Source organism: Solanum stenotomum, unplaced genomic scaffold (genome assembly GCF_019186545.1).
Source record: "Solanum stenotomum isolate F172 unplaced genomic scaffold, ASM1918654v1 scaffold19995, whole genome shotgun sequence".
NCBI lineage: Eukaryota > Viridiplantae > Streptophyta > Magnoliopsida > Solanales > Solanaceae > Solanum > Solanum stenotomum.
This window is the reverse complement of record NW_026025817.1, coordinates 42,498-61,263: the sequence shown is the minus strand read 5'-3', so window position 1 is coordinate 61,263 and position 18,766 is coordinate 42,498. Positions and strand designations below refer to the sequence as shown.

The 18,766-nt window shown below is 34.2% G+C and overlaps 2 protein-coding genes across 2 annotated transcripts; both read right to left on the bottom strand.

Moving 5' to 3' along the window:
• Nucleotides 1-2,831: 2,831 nt before the first annotated feature.
• Nucleotides 2,832-3,440, bottom strand: LOC125850882 (receptor-like protein 9DC3). Its single transcript, XM_049530717.1, has one exon. The coding sequence runs from the start codon at nt 3,438-3,440 to the stop codon at nt 2,832-2,834; it is 609 nt and encodes a 202-aa protein (XP_049386674.1).
• Nucleotides 3,441-7,161: 3,721 nt separating this feature from the next.
• Nucleotides 7,162-16,614, bottom strand: LOC125850880 (receptor-like protein 9DC3). Its single transcript, XM_049530715.1, has 3 exons — nt 15,902-16,614; nt 13,552-13,623; nt 7,162-7,800 (listed from the first exon to the last, which is right to left on the bottom strand). Exons 1-3 carry the CDS (start codon nt 16,530-16,532, stop codon nt 7,331-7,333), a joined length of 1,173 nt encoding a protein of 390 aa, XP_049386672.1. The 5' UTR covers nt 16,533-16,614; the 3' UTR covers nt 7,162-7,330.
• Between the last annotated feature and the right edge of the window lie 2,152 nt (nt 16,615-18,766).

The window sequence follows — 18,766 nt, the reverse complement described above, 5'->3', positions numbered from 1 at the left end:
TTGGGGGAGCGTTCAAAGAACCCACAGCCCCCATAGAACCATGTTAGCCACCATGGGTAGAAAAGGATCATACTTTTTAGATGAATCCTTTTCAGATTAGACTAGTGGATCCATTAGGCAGTTCAGGTCTTATACCTTTGGCCGGGTATAAGATGCTCTGGCAGCGTGAGGTCGATCGCTGTATCATCACTATAGCTCTTATGTGATGGTTGTCGGTTAGAGAAACTCCCACAACAGTTATTGTATTTTCATACTCAGAGATTATTGTATTTTTATATACATCAGTTCATTGTATTTCTATATACATTTCAGGCTTATTGTATCTTTGTATACACACAGAGTTTATAGCATGTTATAAACAGTCTTTCTTTATATCGCTCTTGTTTTAAATTGCCTTATATTGAAAGAAGTCAGTCAGGTTGAGTTGAGTTGAGTTGAGCCAGGTAAGCTATTCAGTTTCTTCCAGATTTCCTTCTAGCCTTTGTTGCTTAGTTCTCCAGCTTGCATACTCGTACATTCCATGTACTGATGCCAGTTGGCTTGCATCGTTTCATGATGCAGATTCAGGTATCCCAGATCAGCAGCCTGCACGTCGTTGATCCAGCTGAGCACTCCAGAGTCAGTGGTGAGCCTCATTGCTTTCCGGAGGGCTCAATTATTGGGTGTTCTTAGTTTTTGATTTTGTTAGGATGTTGCGGGGTCTGTCCCAACATCCATCTCAATTTTATTTAAAGGCTTCATAGACAGACAGACAGTCAGTTAGCTAGTTTTGAGTCTCTTATCTATGTATATATGTAAATATCCTATTTTGAGACTCGGGTTGCCTTATGGCCATACTTTATAAGTTAAGTTGTTTTTGAAATATTGCATTGCTTTGAGTCATTCTGTTGAGTTGGGTTTCCGCTGAGTTAAGAAAGCTAGGCCAAGGGTTCGCTTGGGGCCAGCAATGGTCTCCGAGTGCCGGTCCCGCCCAGGGTGTAGGCTCGGGGCGTGACAGTTAGAGAAATTCCCACAGAAGTTATTGTATTTTTATATACGTCAGTTTATTGTATTTTTAAATACATCTCAGAGTTATTTGTATCTTGCATACACACAGAGTTAATATCATGTTTTTAAACAGCTTTTCTTTATATTGCACTTGCTTTTAAACTGATTTATAATGAAATGTGTTCAGTCATGTTGAGTTGAGCCATGTAAGTTCTTCAGTTTCTCTCAGATTCTTTCTAGCCTATGTTATTTTAGCATTCCAACTCGCATACTCGTACACTCAATGTACTGATGCCAGTTGGTCTGCATCGTATTATGATGCAAACACAGGTAACTAGGATCGGCATCCTAACACATCATTGATCCAGTGAGCAGTCCAGAGTCTGTTGGTGAGCCTCTTTGCTTTCCGGAGGATCCATTTCATTGCTTTCCAGTTTAGTTTATTAAGATGTTGTGGGGTCTATCCCAACATCCATCTCAGTTGTTATTAGAGGCTTCATAGACAGTCAGATGTTAGTTTTTAGTTTTTTCATTGTTATTACTCCATGTTCAGACTTGAGTTTGCCTTAATGTCCAGTTGAATGTTCCTTTATAACATTCCAATTTATTATATGAACTTATCTTTGTTTAGTTTAAGTCTTCCGCTGAGTCAAGTAAACTAGGCCAACAGTTCGCTTGGGACCAGCAATGGTCTTCGAGTGCCCGCCACGTCCAGGGTGTAGGCTCGGGGCGTGACAACACATGTGAACTAAATTTTGAGGGTGCAAGCACATTAGTATTTACTTAATAAATATCCTAACTACGATAATTTTTAAAAGGTTAATGGTTTACCCTAGAAGGAAATTGAGTGATCCGGCCCGCACCATTAACTATAAAATTTTAATCCGTTGACCAACCGTTAATCCGATAATCCAATACCAATAAGCCAATTTTGCGATTGGCTTATCGGTTATGGTTCGGTTTTGAACAGCCCTAAGCATACCCCTAAAGTTGATTTAGATTTTTAGTTACACACCCGACTTTTGAGATGGTCTTATTATCCCTTGAACTTTTCCACTTTGTATAATAACTATAATGCAATAGGACATATAGTTATGCTAAATGCATGGTTCCAGGTAAAATTGAACCAAGGGTTTCGGATTCGAACCTTGAAAATAAAGAAAATCCTGATAGAGAGTGTTTTGCATTTGAAGAAACAGAACAACATAAGCCTCAGAGGTGGATGTAGCCTTTTCCTGTTTTGTTGTACTAATAAGTGGATCACTTCAGTCAACAGCTGAATAGTTTCTATCCTCTGTGTGTATGGGTTCAGCCATTTCAAGTGTTCCTAATATGGGTTGAAAGCCATTAAGATCAAAGCAATGATCTTTAAAAGAAATAAATACAGAAACAGAAAATGTTAAGAAAGATGAGTTATGTTGCTTCGACTCTCCTAAAATATAATGACACCCATGTTGATTCCTTAAAAATTGCATTACTTTTGAAGAATCCAACACGTACCCATTGACATTTTTGAAGAGTCTAAGTAACATAGCTAATGAGCGGCTGTGTAGATCACTTCTGTCAACTTGAAACAGAAATAGACTTAACTTGAATAACCATTGATACTAAAATACCACACATATAATAATTATGTTTCTTTCAAACATATACAAACAACAAACAGAAAGACAAAAACAGAACCAGAAAAGTTCACTAATTAGTCCACAAAATCAAACAAAGACAAGTTGGCCCTCTCAATCTTCCATTAAATCCGTCGTCTCTGAGCTCTCTTCTTTGGCCTTCTTCTTTTGTGAGGCATGAGTCTATCAAAAAATTCCACAAACCATTTTGGATTACGATATTTAAACATGAGGCTCCACATGACAGTTCCAACAACTAGTCCACAACTGTAGCCTTGATTCCCACGTAAATCCACTAAAGAAATACGACTCCGATGGTTGAGGAACATGTGATGAACCACTCATTCCACATTTCTTTGATAAAGGAAGACCACATAAATCAAGGTTGCCACCATACGAGTCATTTGCAAATGTGTTGAATTGTAGACCTTGAGGAATTGGACCGACAAGAACATTCTGAGAGAGGTTTAAGACTGCTAGAAATTTTAGTCTTGTCAATTCAGTAGGAATATTTCCAGTGAGCCGATTCCAGGACAGATCCATTGCTTCAAGCACATTCAATTGCCCCAGTTCCATTGGAATATCACCTTTGAGATTGTTACGTGATAAATTGAGTAACCGAAGTGAGCCAAGATCCTTTAGTATTTTTGGAATGACACCTTCAAAATGGTTGCTTGAGAGATCTATGGTTTTCATAATTGTGTTGATTTTTTCTAGCTCAATATCATGGCCTTTGATCACCAAACTCACTGAATCTTCATACATTGAATATTCACTCAATTGTTCCATATATTTGATCTCACCTTTGTCTCCGTCATCTAATTTAATCATTGCTTCAAGCACATTCAATTTCCCCAAGTCTAAGTATGCTTATGTTTCAAATGGATGAAGATAGTGGCCCTGAAGGGAGTTAAATTTAAGATCAAGATACCCTAGATTATGGAAATGAAATTGTGGTAAGTGGCCTGTTAATGAATTATATGAAAGGTTCAGAAACCGCAACAAGTTGTTTTTATTGTAGTGTTTGTTGTAGTGCTTGTAATTTAAAGAATACACCAAAAAATAAATTTGATATTTTTATTAACACCCAACAATATATTTTGTATAATGCAAAAGGTTAGACTTTAGAATATTTAATAATGAAAGAATAAAAATAGAAAGAAGAATAAAAATAGAAAGAAGAATAAAAAAGGTAAACGTAAAAATCATATATCAAAAATCAAAAATTTATATAAAAGAGAACCCTAGGCCCGCCTACGTGGCGCCACCATAAACTAGGATTCCCTTTTAAATTTTATTTATTTCCAAAACTAGCCTTCCCTTTTCATTAAAAGTTGTGACTTTTATGAAGAGTTGTGACTTTTATGAAGAGTTGCAACTTTTATGAAAAATTATGACTTTTATGAAAGGTTGTGACCTTTCTGAAGGGTTGTAACTTTTCCAAAGAGTTGTGACATCTCGGATAAGGCACAATAAAAATTTGTTCACACTACTCTATGTTGTCTATAAATAGAGGAATTTCCTGCGGCCACTATAATTTGTAGGTTTTTTTCCCTCTATAGGGTAGTCAAATTCAAATACATTAATTAAGTTTTTAGGAATTTTTTTCATTCCTAAAAGTTTTCATGGATCTTAATCTTTATTGTAAGTCATGGTGATTCATGTAACTATGGCAATTTCATTTTCCTATTTTGGTGACCTTTTTTTAACTCTGTTAAAGTTTCAGCAAGGATGATTGAAAATTGATCCTCTCTTTTGTCACTTTCTACAGGTTTCTTCATATAAACAAAGAAAATTGATTTCAATTGCAATGCGACATTACTGCTCTTGGATCTCTCAGTGCACAACTCATAACACTGCTGAAATGGTTGATGACTGAATTCATTACATTTGGTTCTTTAGTAAACAAATCTTTTATTTCTACCACTATTATTTGTATTTTTTTTCGAAATCAATAACATTAATTAAGTTTCTTATAAAGTGCGTTTCATTTCTCAAAGTTTTTTTCCTCCTATTTCATGAAGCTTAATTTTTTACTATAAATCATACTGATTCATGTATCTATTGCAATTTCTTTTTGCTATTTTGGTGACTTTTTTTTTAATTATGTTCAAAATTTCAATGAGGATGATTGAAAGTTTATCTTCTCTTTTGTCCCTTTCTACAGTTTTTCTTCATATACTTTTTGGGAAAATTGCTTGTGGGTTGTGCTATATTTGATAGCACACAACAACAAAAATCTGATAACTAGTACGGAACCAATGATGAAGTTTGTTAAAAGAACCAAAATGATTTCTCTCTTGCTTGCCACAGTTAGTATATTATTTTGATTGTTTTTTCTTAGGTACAAACATTTTGTATGCCATTGCACTATTCCTAGAAAATTTGTATAGAGACAATTAGTCCACATCATTTATCGCAAGTTAACTAATTTGTCATATTTCTTCTTCTCTTCTTTTTGGGCATAATAAGAGATCAAGTTTTCTTAAAACTAACAAATGTCCAAAATACACTACAACAAAAATATTTTTTATCGGCAATAAATATGCACGTTCACGAAGAGTGCTACAGCCTTTACCGACATGAATTAATTGTCATTGGATTCAATGTTGCTATAGACTTTAGGAACATTTATACAAAGTACCAATTGCCTCTGAAAATACATATTTAGTGATAATTAAGCTATTAATTATCGTTAAAGATCATTTTTGTTGTAGTGATAACTCATTCTTTTGATAAAGTTTTAAATTTTTTTGATAAAGAAGTAATAACTCTTTCTTTTGGCTTCTTTCAACTAAATTTGTGAACTGTGAACTTGGATACAACCCGAAAGACTATCTTTTTGAAAAATATATTAAGCAACGAGCCTTTTTCTTCTTGATTGTTAGGAAAGTAAGATCGTCTTTATTATTATTTTAGGATATTTGTGAGTTCAAGTGCTCACAAAATTATGTTGTGAGATTTTAATATGTTATGTGTCAAATTTTTTGTTTAGAATATCCCGTTGTGAACATTCAGATGTCACCTATTGCTTGGCTGATAATTGCATTAATTTTTTTGTAACTGCATACTATAACCATAACAATAACTATGGTTTAATCCAAATAAGTTGGGGCCGGTGATATGAAACCTTAAAAATAGTAATGACTATTTTGAGACAATGACAAAAAAACATTTATGATAATAACAATTTTAGGGTCATTTTTAGCATATACTTGATATGGCATACAATAATAAAAAAGAGATTGATGGAGGTTCATAAGAAAGGAGTCCATGGTCGTCCATTTGAATTTAGTTAATTATGATCTTGTATGGACGTGATACTCCACTTTACTTGGAAGTGTTGTTGTTCGACGTTTTTTGGTCTCTTTTTTAACGTCTGATGTTGTTCTTTATAACTTCTTGGAATTAAAAATATTCCATTACTTCTGACCAACTATTTCCAAGGAGATTTTCTTAGACTTCTTTCTTATACTTAAAATCTATCTATGACTCATAATTTTTGTATAACAAAAATGAAAATTAAAAAAATATAGCACTTTAAGATTTTGGAGGAACGTTTTGCCTTAAGATAAAATGATCTTGACAATGTAGTGTATGTATCGAAAATATGAATATTATCGAATGATCATATGTAAGCTTAATAAAATAGTTCAATTCCGTGCGAAGCACGGGTAATTTACCTAGTAATAATATAATATGGGTCCATGATAATTGTCAAAATATAAATAAGTCAATAAAATAAGTAGTCACGTAAGAAAGGATGCTATAATTAACCAAACACTATTCCATTTCTTAATTATTACAATGACCTCCACATTAAAATAAAGTGAACAATTAACCAAACAGTATTCATAAAGTAGCGTTGTTGACTTGTCTATGCATGGGACTATTGAGGTATAAATTAGCTAAAGAAAAGAAACACATCCAAACAAATAATTTGTGGTTGTCCTAAGTGTTAAGTCAATTTCCAGGAAGACTCAAAGTCACTTGTAGTCCATGAATGAGTACTAGTCACTTCTAAAATCCTTGTATAGAACATTTTGCCCTTTTAAAAAAACCTTTTTCCGCATTGATAATCAAACAATATGAATTAGTTGTTGAACAACCAGAGACATTATTTTTCGTACACGAAGTATAAATATATGTAAAAACTTACTAAAATTAAATTTGCAGAAGTTGATATTGAGTTAGAGAACATTTTAAGTGATTTATGATTCTAAAGATGCAGAACCGCAAAATTATTAGCCAATTATGAAGTTTTGAGTACTCTTCTACTTAAATTTTCAAAAATATAAACTTTCAAATATCAAGTGATTTCAATCATAAACCAAACTGATCTATTTGCTTGTGCAATTTCCTGTTTTGTTATGCTGATGAGCTATGTTGCTCCGACTCTCCTAAAAATAAAATGGTGTTGCATTTGTGTTGGTTTCATAAAAAATGCACTACTTTTGAAGAATTCAATATGTAGTCGTTGACATTTTTGAAGAGTCTGAGTAACATAACTAATGAGTGGCTGTGTAAATCACTTCTATCAACTTGAAACAGAAACAAACTAACATAACTTGAATAACACACATATAATTATGTTTCTATCAAACATACACAAACAACAAATAGAAAATTGAAAAGACAAAAACAGAACCAGAAAAGTTCACTAATTAGTCCACAAAATCAAACAAAGACAAGGTTACCCTCTCAATCTTCCATTAAGTCCGTCATCTCTGAGCTCTCTTCTTTGGCCTTCTTCTTTTGTGAGGCATGAGTCCATCAAAAAATTCCACAAACCATTTTGGCTTACGATATTTAAACATGAGACTCCACATGAAAGTTCCAACAACTAGACCACAATTGTAGCCTATGACTACTGATTCCCACGTAAATCCACTAAAAAAATATGACTCGCCTTCATCTTCTTGTTGAGGAACATGTGATGAATCACTCGTTTCACATTGCTTTGATAAAGGAAGACCACATAAATCAAGGTTGCCACCATATGAGTCATATCCAAATGTGTTGAATTGTGGACCTTGAGGAATTGGTCCGACGAGATGATTTTGGGAGAGGTTTAAGACTGCTAGAAAGTTTATTCTTGTCAATTCCTGCGGAATCTTTCCAGTGAGCCGATTCCAGGAGAGATCTAAAGCTTCAAGTGTATTCAATTGCCCCAATTCCATTGGAATATGACCTATGAGATTGTTGTGGGATAAATTGAGTAGCCAAAGTGCGCTGAGATCCTTTAGTGTTTCCGGAATGACACCTTCAAAATGGTTGCTTGAGAGATCTATGGTTGTCGTAATTGTGCTGATTCTTTGTAGCTCAATATCGTGCCCTTTGATTACCAAACTCACTGAATCCTCATAAGATGTGTCAAATGACAAATTCGACTTAGATTCCATGTACTTGATCTCTCTTGTGTCTTCGTCATCTAATTTGATCATTGCCTTGAAGTTTCCAAAAACTTTTGTAGGAAGTGAGAGACTGAAATCATTACGAGAAAGATCAAAAATTTGCAAGTTGGGAAAGCAAAGCTTAGTCTGACAAGTACTTATAGGTCCATGGAACTTGTTTGACGTTAATATAAGGACCTGCAGCTCTTGAAGAGTTCCGAGCCAAGCTGGAAATGTGTCATTTATAGCATTGTTCCCCACATCAAGGACTTCTAGAACATTACACTTGAGCAACGACACAGGTACAGGTCCTTCAAATCGATTACCATTTACGACAATGGTACTCAATGAAGTGCCCTGTGCACATAATGGGGGAAGATTCCCTATGAAATTGTTCCTTCTCAAGTCTAGCACGGTTAGACTAGCCATGCTTCCCAAGCAATGTGGAACTGAGTCACTGAAGTAGTTATGTGATAAATCTAATAAGAAAAGTCTGCTCATGTTACAAATGGATGAAGGTAGTGGACCCTGAAGGGAGTTAAATTTCAGATCAAGAGACACTAGATTATGGAAATGAAATTGTGGTAGGTGGCCTGTTAATGAATTATGAGAAAGGTTTAAGAGCTGCAACGAGTCCCATCTCATGTTGCTAAACCAGTTAGGGATTTGACCACAAATCTTATTGTTAGAAATATCCAAGACCTGAAGTGTCTTTACATTTCTCAACAAGTGTGGAAAATCCTTCAGTTCACAAGATGATAACTGCAAAATTTCAAGGCTAGGAAAGGTGATATTCATTCCCTCATCAATAGTGATGTTATTTGATGAAAGGTCAAGGGTAGAAAGGTTTGTGAGATTCACAAGTGATTGAGGAAAAGAACCGCTGAGTTGATTATTATTTAAATACAGGAATTCTAATGTTGGGTTTGTTTTGATCTCATCGGCTAGTCCACTAAATTGATTATGATTGAGCCACGACGAAGATAGCAAAGGGAGGTTAAACACCCAAGATGGTATGGTACCATTCAGCGAGTTGTAAGACAAATGCAGTTCGGATAGCTTTTGAAGCATGCTTGCTTTGCTAGGCAGTGGGCCAGATAGGGAATTACTCGACAATCCTAAGTATACAAGATGTGTCAAACTTAAAATTGAAGCAGGAAATGGACCGATGAAGCTGTTATTAAAAAGATCTAAATAACGTAGCTCTTTGAGATTAGAAAAAACATCAGGAATTTCACCTGAAAAGGAGTTGTCAGAAAGATGTAAATTTGTGAGGTACTTCAATTTAGAGATTGTGGAAGGAATATGTCCAGTGAAATGATTATAAGATAAAATCAACTCCGTAATTTGGGTTAGGTTGTCAATGGAATTAGGAATGGAACCAGAGAATTGGCATCCTTGGAGGTTTAAGTATTTCAATGAACTAAAGGTGCCAATTGAATGAGGCAGCTCACCAGAGATGCCTGTGTATGAAATATCCAACTCCATTAACAGAGTGTTGCTCCGGTGGATCTTTGGAAAAACTCCTTTGAGAAGATCATTCCCACTCAGTTTGAGCGTTTCCAAGCTGTTTGGCAGAAGGAAAAAGCTCTCTGTTAGAACACCTCGCAGATTAGTATAACGAAGATCCAGGTACCTTAAGGAGGAAGAAATATTCACAGGCATCGGAGATGAGATGTTGACAAGAAAGAGAGATAGTACTTCCAGATTTGTCAAGTTTTGAAGCATTGTTTCAAATGTTCTCTCATCAAGTTGTAGTCCATAAAAATCAGAAGAAAGATCAAGCGAAACCAAATTTGTCAATCGGCCAATGTTATATGGGATTGAAGAATAGCTGAAGTGATTGTAAGCAAGGTTTAGTGCCTGGAGATGATGAAGTTGGAAGAGGGTGCTATTGGGATGAATACTTCCACTAAGCAGACTACAACTAAGGTCTAACCCGATAACATGACTGTTTAATAAGTCACAAGTGACTCCATCCCAACTGCAGCAATCCCTACTCTCATTCCAAGACTTTCTTTTTGGGAAAGAAGTAAAACATTTGGAGTAGTTGTAATCAACTCCAAAAGATTGCTTAAACTGAAGCAAAGCAGAAGCTTCGGTGGGAGAGCAAAGATGATGATCAAAGGAAGAAGAAAAACATAGACTTATTAGCAACACAAAATACAGAAATGAATGAAAGAAAAACAGACTCATGACCATTTTTGTTTGTTTGTTTTCAGGATGGATGTGTTCTTCTTACAAATCAATCAGTATTATCCACACATATATATACTACTTTCTAAGTTGCACCCGTGTTCTATGAAAACATGCATTATCAAAATTCATGATAATTGCCAAGATATAAATAAGTCAATAAAATAAGTAGCCATGTAGGAAAGGATGCTATAAGTAACTAAACACTATTCCATTTCTTAATTATTACAACAACCTCCACATTAAATAAAGTAAACAATTAACTAAACAATATTTCATAAAGTAACGTTGTTGACTTGTCTATGCATGGGACTATTGAGGTATAAATTAACGAAAGAAAAGAAACACATAGATAATTAAATAAATGGGGTAATAATTTGTGGTTGCAAAAAATGTTGTCCCAAGTGTAAAGTCAATTTTCAGTCACATATGGTCCATGAATGAGTACTAGTCACTTCTAACGACTTGGTACACATCATTTTCCCTAGATGTTGTTCATTTCGAGATCATCGATCGACTATCTCTACGGTGTGTGTTACGCAAGATGATGTGAAATTGGTCAAGTTACGTAACACTCACAGTAGAAAATATTTCTGCATAAGTTGTGAAAAATTTCCAATGAGAGAAACTATTGCTTGACTAAGTCATGAAGTGAGGAAAAAAAATGAAGAATAATTAAAGACATCAACTTAAGAGTATGTAACAACAAAACAATAATACCGTGTGGAATTTTATTTTGTTCTTTGAAGCCAAAGTCTTTAATAAGACAATTTCCACAAAGAATGCAATAATTTTTTATGCAATTTTTCCATGGAATTTATACAATCATAAAAGGTCAATATTCTGAGTCAGTGATTAGTTGTCTCTTCTGCTATTTTCAAACTTGTTAGGTACACAATAGTTTTCACATTAAGTTAATAAGGGACAATCCATCAATATTCCATTCCACATAAGGAGAAAAGGGATACGGTACTGTAACTAGCAGACGATGACTTGTAAGCCTTTAAGATAATTTCCTCAAAGACTAGAGGGGGGGGAAAAGATTATGATGAATCGGGACTGATGAACAATTGAATCAAAAATGAGTACTAGTCACTTCTAACAACTTGTTACTCATATTTTGTGGTGTTCCACAAGACTTGTTAGAGGACGGAGAAGACTTAACAAAATAATAATGTCCTCATTTTCTCTAGATGTTGTGTTCATTTCGAAGTCATTAACTATCTCTGTAGTGTGTGTTACACAAGATGATGTGAAATTGGTCCCATTATGTAGAAAAAATTTCTACAGAACTTCTTAGAAATTTCAAATGGTAGAAACTATTGCTTGACTAAGTCAAGTGAGGAAAAAAATGAACAATAATTAAAGACATGATTTAAGTACTTCATTTCCTCCTTGTGGAATTTTATACAAAATTTTGTTTGATGTGTGTTTTCCTGCTTAATTAGTATGTTCTGAATAACTTGGTGAAGATCCTTCCACCTGCAGAGAAACTTCCGATTAGTTGTCTCTTGTGCTGTTTTCCAAGACTTTTCACATTAAGTTAATGAGGGAAATTCCATCTATATGATATAGTTCAAATATGAAGAGATGGAAAATAACCAAAGTAGTGGAGATGTTGCTTCTGTAGACCCTCGACTCAAGATAAAGGTATAGTGATCAAATTAAGAAGATAAAAAAAGTGATACGCAAGCAAAGAAAACTGAGAGACTAATTGTATTGAAGGATCACATGTTTAGCTTACCATCTTTAAACATGAGGTGCCACATGACAGTTACAACAATTAATCCACAACTAGCAAAATACGACTCTCTTCTTCTTCTTCTTCGGACTCCAATGGATGAGGAGCATGCAATCAGTCTGATAAGAACATTCAGACAGAGTTTTTAGACTGCCAGGAATTTTAGTCTTGTCAGTTCCCTTGGAATCTTTCCAGTGAGCCAATTCCAGAGAGTATTTTGCCCAAAAACAAAAAAAAATCCTCATTCATAATCAAGCAGTATGAATTAGTTGTTGGATCACGTGAGACATAACACTCGTCATGAAGTATAAATATATGTAAAAATCTACCAAAATCAAAATCGCGGAAGTTGAAACTGAGTTAGAGAACATTTTAAGGATGTTTTATGATTAGAAAGATGAAGTACCACAAAATTATTAGCCACTTCTGTAGTTTTGAGCATTCTTCTACATCAATTTTCACAAATATAAACTTTCTAATATCAACTAATTTCAATCATGAACCAAACTCTATATGCTTACTGCACTACTTTATCCAATTTTGTTGTATTAATGAGCTATGTTGCTCGGACTCTCCTAAAATATGATGATGTCGCACCCATGTTCAAGGGTGGACCTAGAGTCTGCCGAGGGGGTTCACCCGAACCCCCTCGGCAAAAAATTACGTTGTATATTTAAGGTATTTTAAAGAATTTTTATGTTTATATATTGATTTTGAACTTCTTGAATATAAGATTAGAGGTTGGTTTAGTGGTTGAGGGGTTCAAACCTCAAATCTTAAGCACTGCTCTCTTTTTTTCGAACCCCCTTAATGAAAATCCTGGATCCGCCACTACCCATGTTGGTTCCTTAATAAATACACAACTTTTGAAGAATCCAACATGTACCCGTTGATATTTTTGAAAAATCTAAGTAACATAGCTAATGAGTTGCTGTGTAGATCACTTCTGTCAATTTTAAACAGAAACAAACTAACATAAATTGAATACTAAAATAACACACATTTAATTATGTTTCTAACATATACAAACAACAAATAGAAAATTAAAAAAAGACAAAAACAGAACAGTTCACTTATTAGTCCACAAAATCAAACAAAGACAATTTAGCCCTCTCAATCTTCCATTAAGTCCTTCGTCTCTGAGCTCTCTTCTTTGGCCTTCTTCTTTTGTGAGGCATGAGTCCATCAAAAAATTCCACAAACCACTTTGACTTACGATATTTAAACATGAGGCTCCACATGACATTTCCAACGACAAGTCCAAAACTGTAGCCTATTACTATTGATTCCCAGGAAAATCCACTAAAAAAATATGACTCGACTTCTTCTGCGGACTCCAATGGATGAGGAACATGTGATGAATCACTCCTTCCACATTGCTTTGATAAAGGAAGACCACATAAATCAAGGTTTCCGCCATACGAATCATTTTCGAATGTGTTGAACTGTAGACCGTGAGGAATTGGTCCGACAAGATGATTTTGAGAGACGTTTAAGAAGGCCAGAAAGTTCATTCTTGTCAATTTCTGCAGAATCTTTCCAGTGAGCCAATTCCAGGAGAGATCTAAACCTTCAAGCGTATTCAATTGCCCCAGTTCCATTGGAATATGACCTATGAGATTGTTATGGGATAAATTGAGTAGCCAAAGTGAGCTGAGATCCTTTAGTGTTTTCGGAATGACACCTTCAAAATGGTTGCTTGAGAGATCTATGGTTGTCATAATTGTGTTGATTCTTTGTAGCTCAATATCATGCCCTTTGATTACCAAACTCAATGAATCCTCATACGAAATTGTAGTTACTGAAGTTGTTGCGTGATAAATCTAATAAGATAAGCGAACTCATGTTACAAATGGATGAAGGTAGTGGACCCAGAAGGGAGTTAAATTTCAGATCAAGATACCCTAGATTATGGAAATGCAATTGTGGTAGGTAACCTGTCAAAAGATTATGTGAAATATTTAGGTACCACAAGTTGTCCCACCTCATGCCACAATTATGTGAAATTGTTCCTTCTTAAAAAAATCTTTGAATCGTATGCTTTTAAAATGATTTTTAAACATGTCACGTGGAATATTGAAATTTAAAATTCAAAATAAAAAAGTATATATAAGTAAAGAAGAATTTTAATGATATAATATTAAATTAAAGTTATATAAAAAGACATATCAAAATATCTTTTAATGTTGTAGTCTTAAACATATATTATGTGAAACGTTGAAATAAAAAGATGTTCAAAATGAAAAAAAATATTCTTTTTGAGACAAATTAAAGTACAATAAATAAATTAAAATTATAAAAATATTTCAAAAAAATAATAAAACAAACAAATTATAATCAAAGCTTTGAACGGCCATAACCAGACAAAGATACTTTAATTGTTTTCAAAGTGTCCAAACTAAAATTAGGAAAAGAAAATAGGAATGTCATTTTTCTGACAGGTGAGTTGACTATTTGTGGGGCAATATTTTTAACCAATTATATTTTGCCATGTGGTCAAATTATGTAAAGTTTTAATTTATCTTTCTTAATTTTTAAATAATTTGATTATATTTTTCTCTTTGTTAAATTAAATTTTGGGAATAAGTCTATTTTAGTCCATCAAAAATAACTTTGACATGTAGTTTTGCATATAGTAAAGATCCAGATGAAACTGAATCACAGGTCTTGAATTCGAACCTGAAAAATAAAAAGAAATCCTTATATAGAGCATTTTGCCCTTTTAAAAAAAACCTTTCCCTCATTGATAATCAAACACTATGAATTAGTTGTTAAACAACCAGAGACGTAACTTTCGTTCACGAAGTATAAATATATGTAAAAAAAATTACCAAAATCAAAATCACGGAAGTTGATACTGAGTTAGAGAACATTTTAAGGCTGATTTATGTTTAGAAAGATGCAGAACCACAAAATTATTAGCCAATTCTGTAGTTTTGGGTACTCTTCTGCATCAATTTTTTTAAAAATTAACTTTCTAATATTAAGTGATTTCAATCATAAACCAAACTGATATATTTGATTACTGCTTTGCTTTTTCCTGTTTTGTTATGCTGATGAGTTATGTTGCTCCGAATCTCCTAAAATATAATGACACCAGCGTTGGTTACTTAAAATTGCACTACTTTTGAAGAATCCAACACGTCCCGTTGACATTTTTGAAGAGTTTGAGTAACATAGCTAATGAGCAGCTGTGTAGATCACTTCTATCAACTTGAAACAAAAACAAACTAACATAACTTGAATAACTATTGATATTAAAATAACACACATATAATTATGTTTCTATCAAACATATATAAACAACAAACAGAAAATTAAAAATACAAAAACAGAACCAGAAAAGTTCACTAATTATTCCACAAAATCAAACAAAGACAAGTTGGCCCTCTCAATCTTCCATTAAGTCCGTCGTCTCTGAGCTCTCTTCTTTGGCCTTCTTCTTTTGTGAGGCATGAGTCCATCAAAAAATTCCACAAACCATTTTGGCTTACGATATTTAAACATGAGACTCCACATGACAGTTCCAACAACTAGTCCACAGCTGTAGCCTATGACTACTGATTCCCACGTAAATCCACTAAAAAAATATGACTCGCCTTCTTCTTCGGACTCCAATTGTTGAGGAACATGCGATGAATCACTCGTTCCACATTTCTTTGTTAAAGGAACACCACATAAATCAAGGTTGCCACCATATGAGTCATTTTCAAATGTGTTGAATTGCCGACCTTGAGGAATTGGTCCGACGAGATGATTTTGAGAGAGGTTTAAGAAGGCGAGAAAGTTTATTCTTGTCAATTCCTGTGGAATCTTTCCAGTGAGCCGATTCCAAGAGAGATCTAAAGCTTCAAGCATACTCAATTGTCCTAATTTCATTGGAATATCTCCTCTGAGATTGTTATGAGATAAATTGAGTAGCCAAAGTGATCTGAGATCCTTTAGTGTTTTCGGAATGACACCTTCAAAATGGTTGCTTGAGAGATCTATGGTTGTCGTAATTGTGCTGATTCTTTGTAGCTCAATATCCTGCCCTTTGATTACCAAACTCACTGAATCCTCATACGATGTGACAAATGGCCAATACAACGCAGATTTCATGTACTTTATCTCTCTTGTGTCTTCGTCATCTAATTTGATCATTGCCTTGAAGTTTCCAAAAACTTTTGCAGGAAGTGAGCCACTGAAATCATTACGAGAAAGATCAAAAATTCGCAACTTGGGAAAGCAAAACTTAGTCAGACACGTACTTATAGGTCCATGGAACTTGTTCGACTTTAATATAAGGACCTGCAGGTATTCAAGAGTTCCGAGCCAAGATGGAAACCTGTCATTTATAGCATTGTTCCCCACATCAAGTACTTCTAGACCACCACACTTGAGCAACGACACAGGTACAGGTCCTTCAAATTGATTACCATTTATGACAATGGTACTCAACGAAGTGCTGTGTGCACATAATGGGGGAAGACTCCCTGTGAAATTGTTCCTTCTTAAGTCTAGCACCATTAGACTAGCCATGCTTCCCAAGCAATGTGGAACTGAGTCATTGAAGTTGTTGCGTGATAAATCTAATAAGATAAGCGAACTCATGTTACAAATGGATGAAGGTAGTGGACCCTGAAGGGAGTTAAATTTCAGATCAAGATACTGTACGTTATAGTAATGAAATTGTGGTAGGTGGCCTGTCAATGAATTATGAGAAAGGTTTAGGAACTGTAACGAGTCCCATCTCATGCCGCTAAACCAGTCAGGAATTTGACCACGAATCTTATTGTTAGAAATATCCAAGTACACAAGTGTCTTTACATTTCTCAAGAAGTGTGGAAAATCCTTCAGTTGACAAGATGATAAGAATAAAGATGATAGGCTAAGAAAGGTGATATTCATTCCCTCATCTATGGTGATGTTATTTGATGAAATTCCAAGGATTTCAAGGTTTGTGAGATTCACAAGTGATTGAGGAAAAGAACTACTGAGTTGATTATTGCTTAAATGCAGTTCTATTAATGTTGGGTTTGTTTTGATCACTTCATCGGCTAGTCCTCTGAATCGGTTATGTTGGAGCGACAGTGAAGGTAGCAAAGGGAGGCTAAACACCCAAGATGGTATGGTACCATTCAGTGAGTTGTATGACAAATCCAGTTCGGTTAGCTTTTGAAGCATGCTTTGGTTGCTAGGCAGTGGGCCAGATAGGGAATTACTCGACAATCCTAAGCGTTCAAGATGTGTCAAACTTAAAATTGAAGCGGGAAATGGCCGATGAAGCTGTTATTAGAAAGATGTAAATAACGTAGCTCTTGGAGGTTAGAGAAAACATCAGGAATTTCACCTGAAAAGGAATTGTCAGAAAGATCTAAATAACTTAGCTCTTGGAGGTTAGAGAAAACATGAGGAATTTCACCTGAAAAGGAGTTGTCAGAAAGATCCAAAAGTATGATGTGCTTCCATTTAGAGATTGTGGAAGGAATATGGCCAGTGAAATGGTTATAAGATAAAACTAAGTCCATGGATGAGTACTAGTCACTTCTAAAAACTTGTTGCTCATATTTTGTAGTGTTCCACAAGACTTGTTAGAGGACGGAGAAGACTTAACAAAATAATATATACTCTCTATGTCCTAATTTTCTCTTGATATGGTGTACATTTCGAGGTTATTAACTATCTCTGCAATGTGTGTTACGTAAGATGATGTGAAATTAGTTCCTGTTAGTTTTTTAATAAAGAAACTAAGAAAATAACAGAGAAAGACTTTGAGAGGAAAAATACTGCAATATTGTCGATGGAGATTATTTTATTAACTAGTAAAATTACTCGCGCTTCGTGCGGGAATTTGATATCACAAAATTTATGAAATAATACTTAAAATCTATCAGTCATTAAAACTGAAACACTATGTTGTCTTACATACAAGATTGCGTAGTAACGAACATTAATAGTATAAAGGAAAATGATAATTATAACATCTCATCATTTATCCTTCAATCAATCATCTTTAATTTGATTTTATAATTTATCGTTTTGCCTCCAGGAAGTGTTACTATTTGATATTTTTGGGAAATTAGATGAACATCAACATGAGAAATTAAATTTTCTAATAAATAAATAATTTTTATCTGTACTAACAAATACTTATAACAATAACTTTACAGAAACATAAACAACAAAGTGTAAACATGTACTCAGAAACAACAATTAACAAGTGTATTGATACAAAAACAATGGTGTCAGTGAGTCACTCAACAGGAGCAAAGTACACGAATATTTAATTGTGCAAAAGAAGAAGAAGTTCATAATTTTCAAAATGAGAGGAAATCCCTCTATTTATAGACAAAAAGGGTAGTGTGAACAAATGATTATTGTGTCTTATCGGAAATGCCACAACTCTTTGGAAAAGTTATAACCCTTCAGAAAGGGCACAACCTTTCATAAAAGTCGCAATTTTTCATAAAAGTCGCAACTCTTCATAAAAGTCGCAACTGTTTATAAAAGTCACAAGTACTTTTCATAAAAGTCACATTTTTTCATGAAAGGGGAAGGGTATTTTTGGAAATAAATAGATTTAAAAGGAAATTTTTGCTTGTGGTGGCACCACGTAGGTGGACCTAGGGTTCTCTTTTTTATAAATATATGATATATGATAATTCAGAGACATACATTTATAAATATAATTCCTAACTAAAAATAGAAAAATATGTTACTTAACATTTATTTTATAAATATAATAGTGTGTGGAATTTTATTTTGTTCTTTTAAGCCAAAGTCTTTAATAAGCCAATTTCCACAAAGACTACAGGTGGGAAAAAGGACAACGTGATACAGTTCAA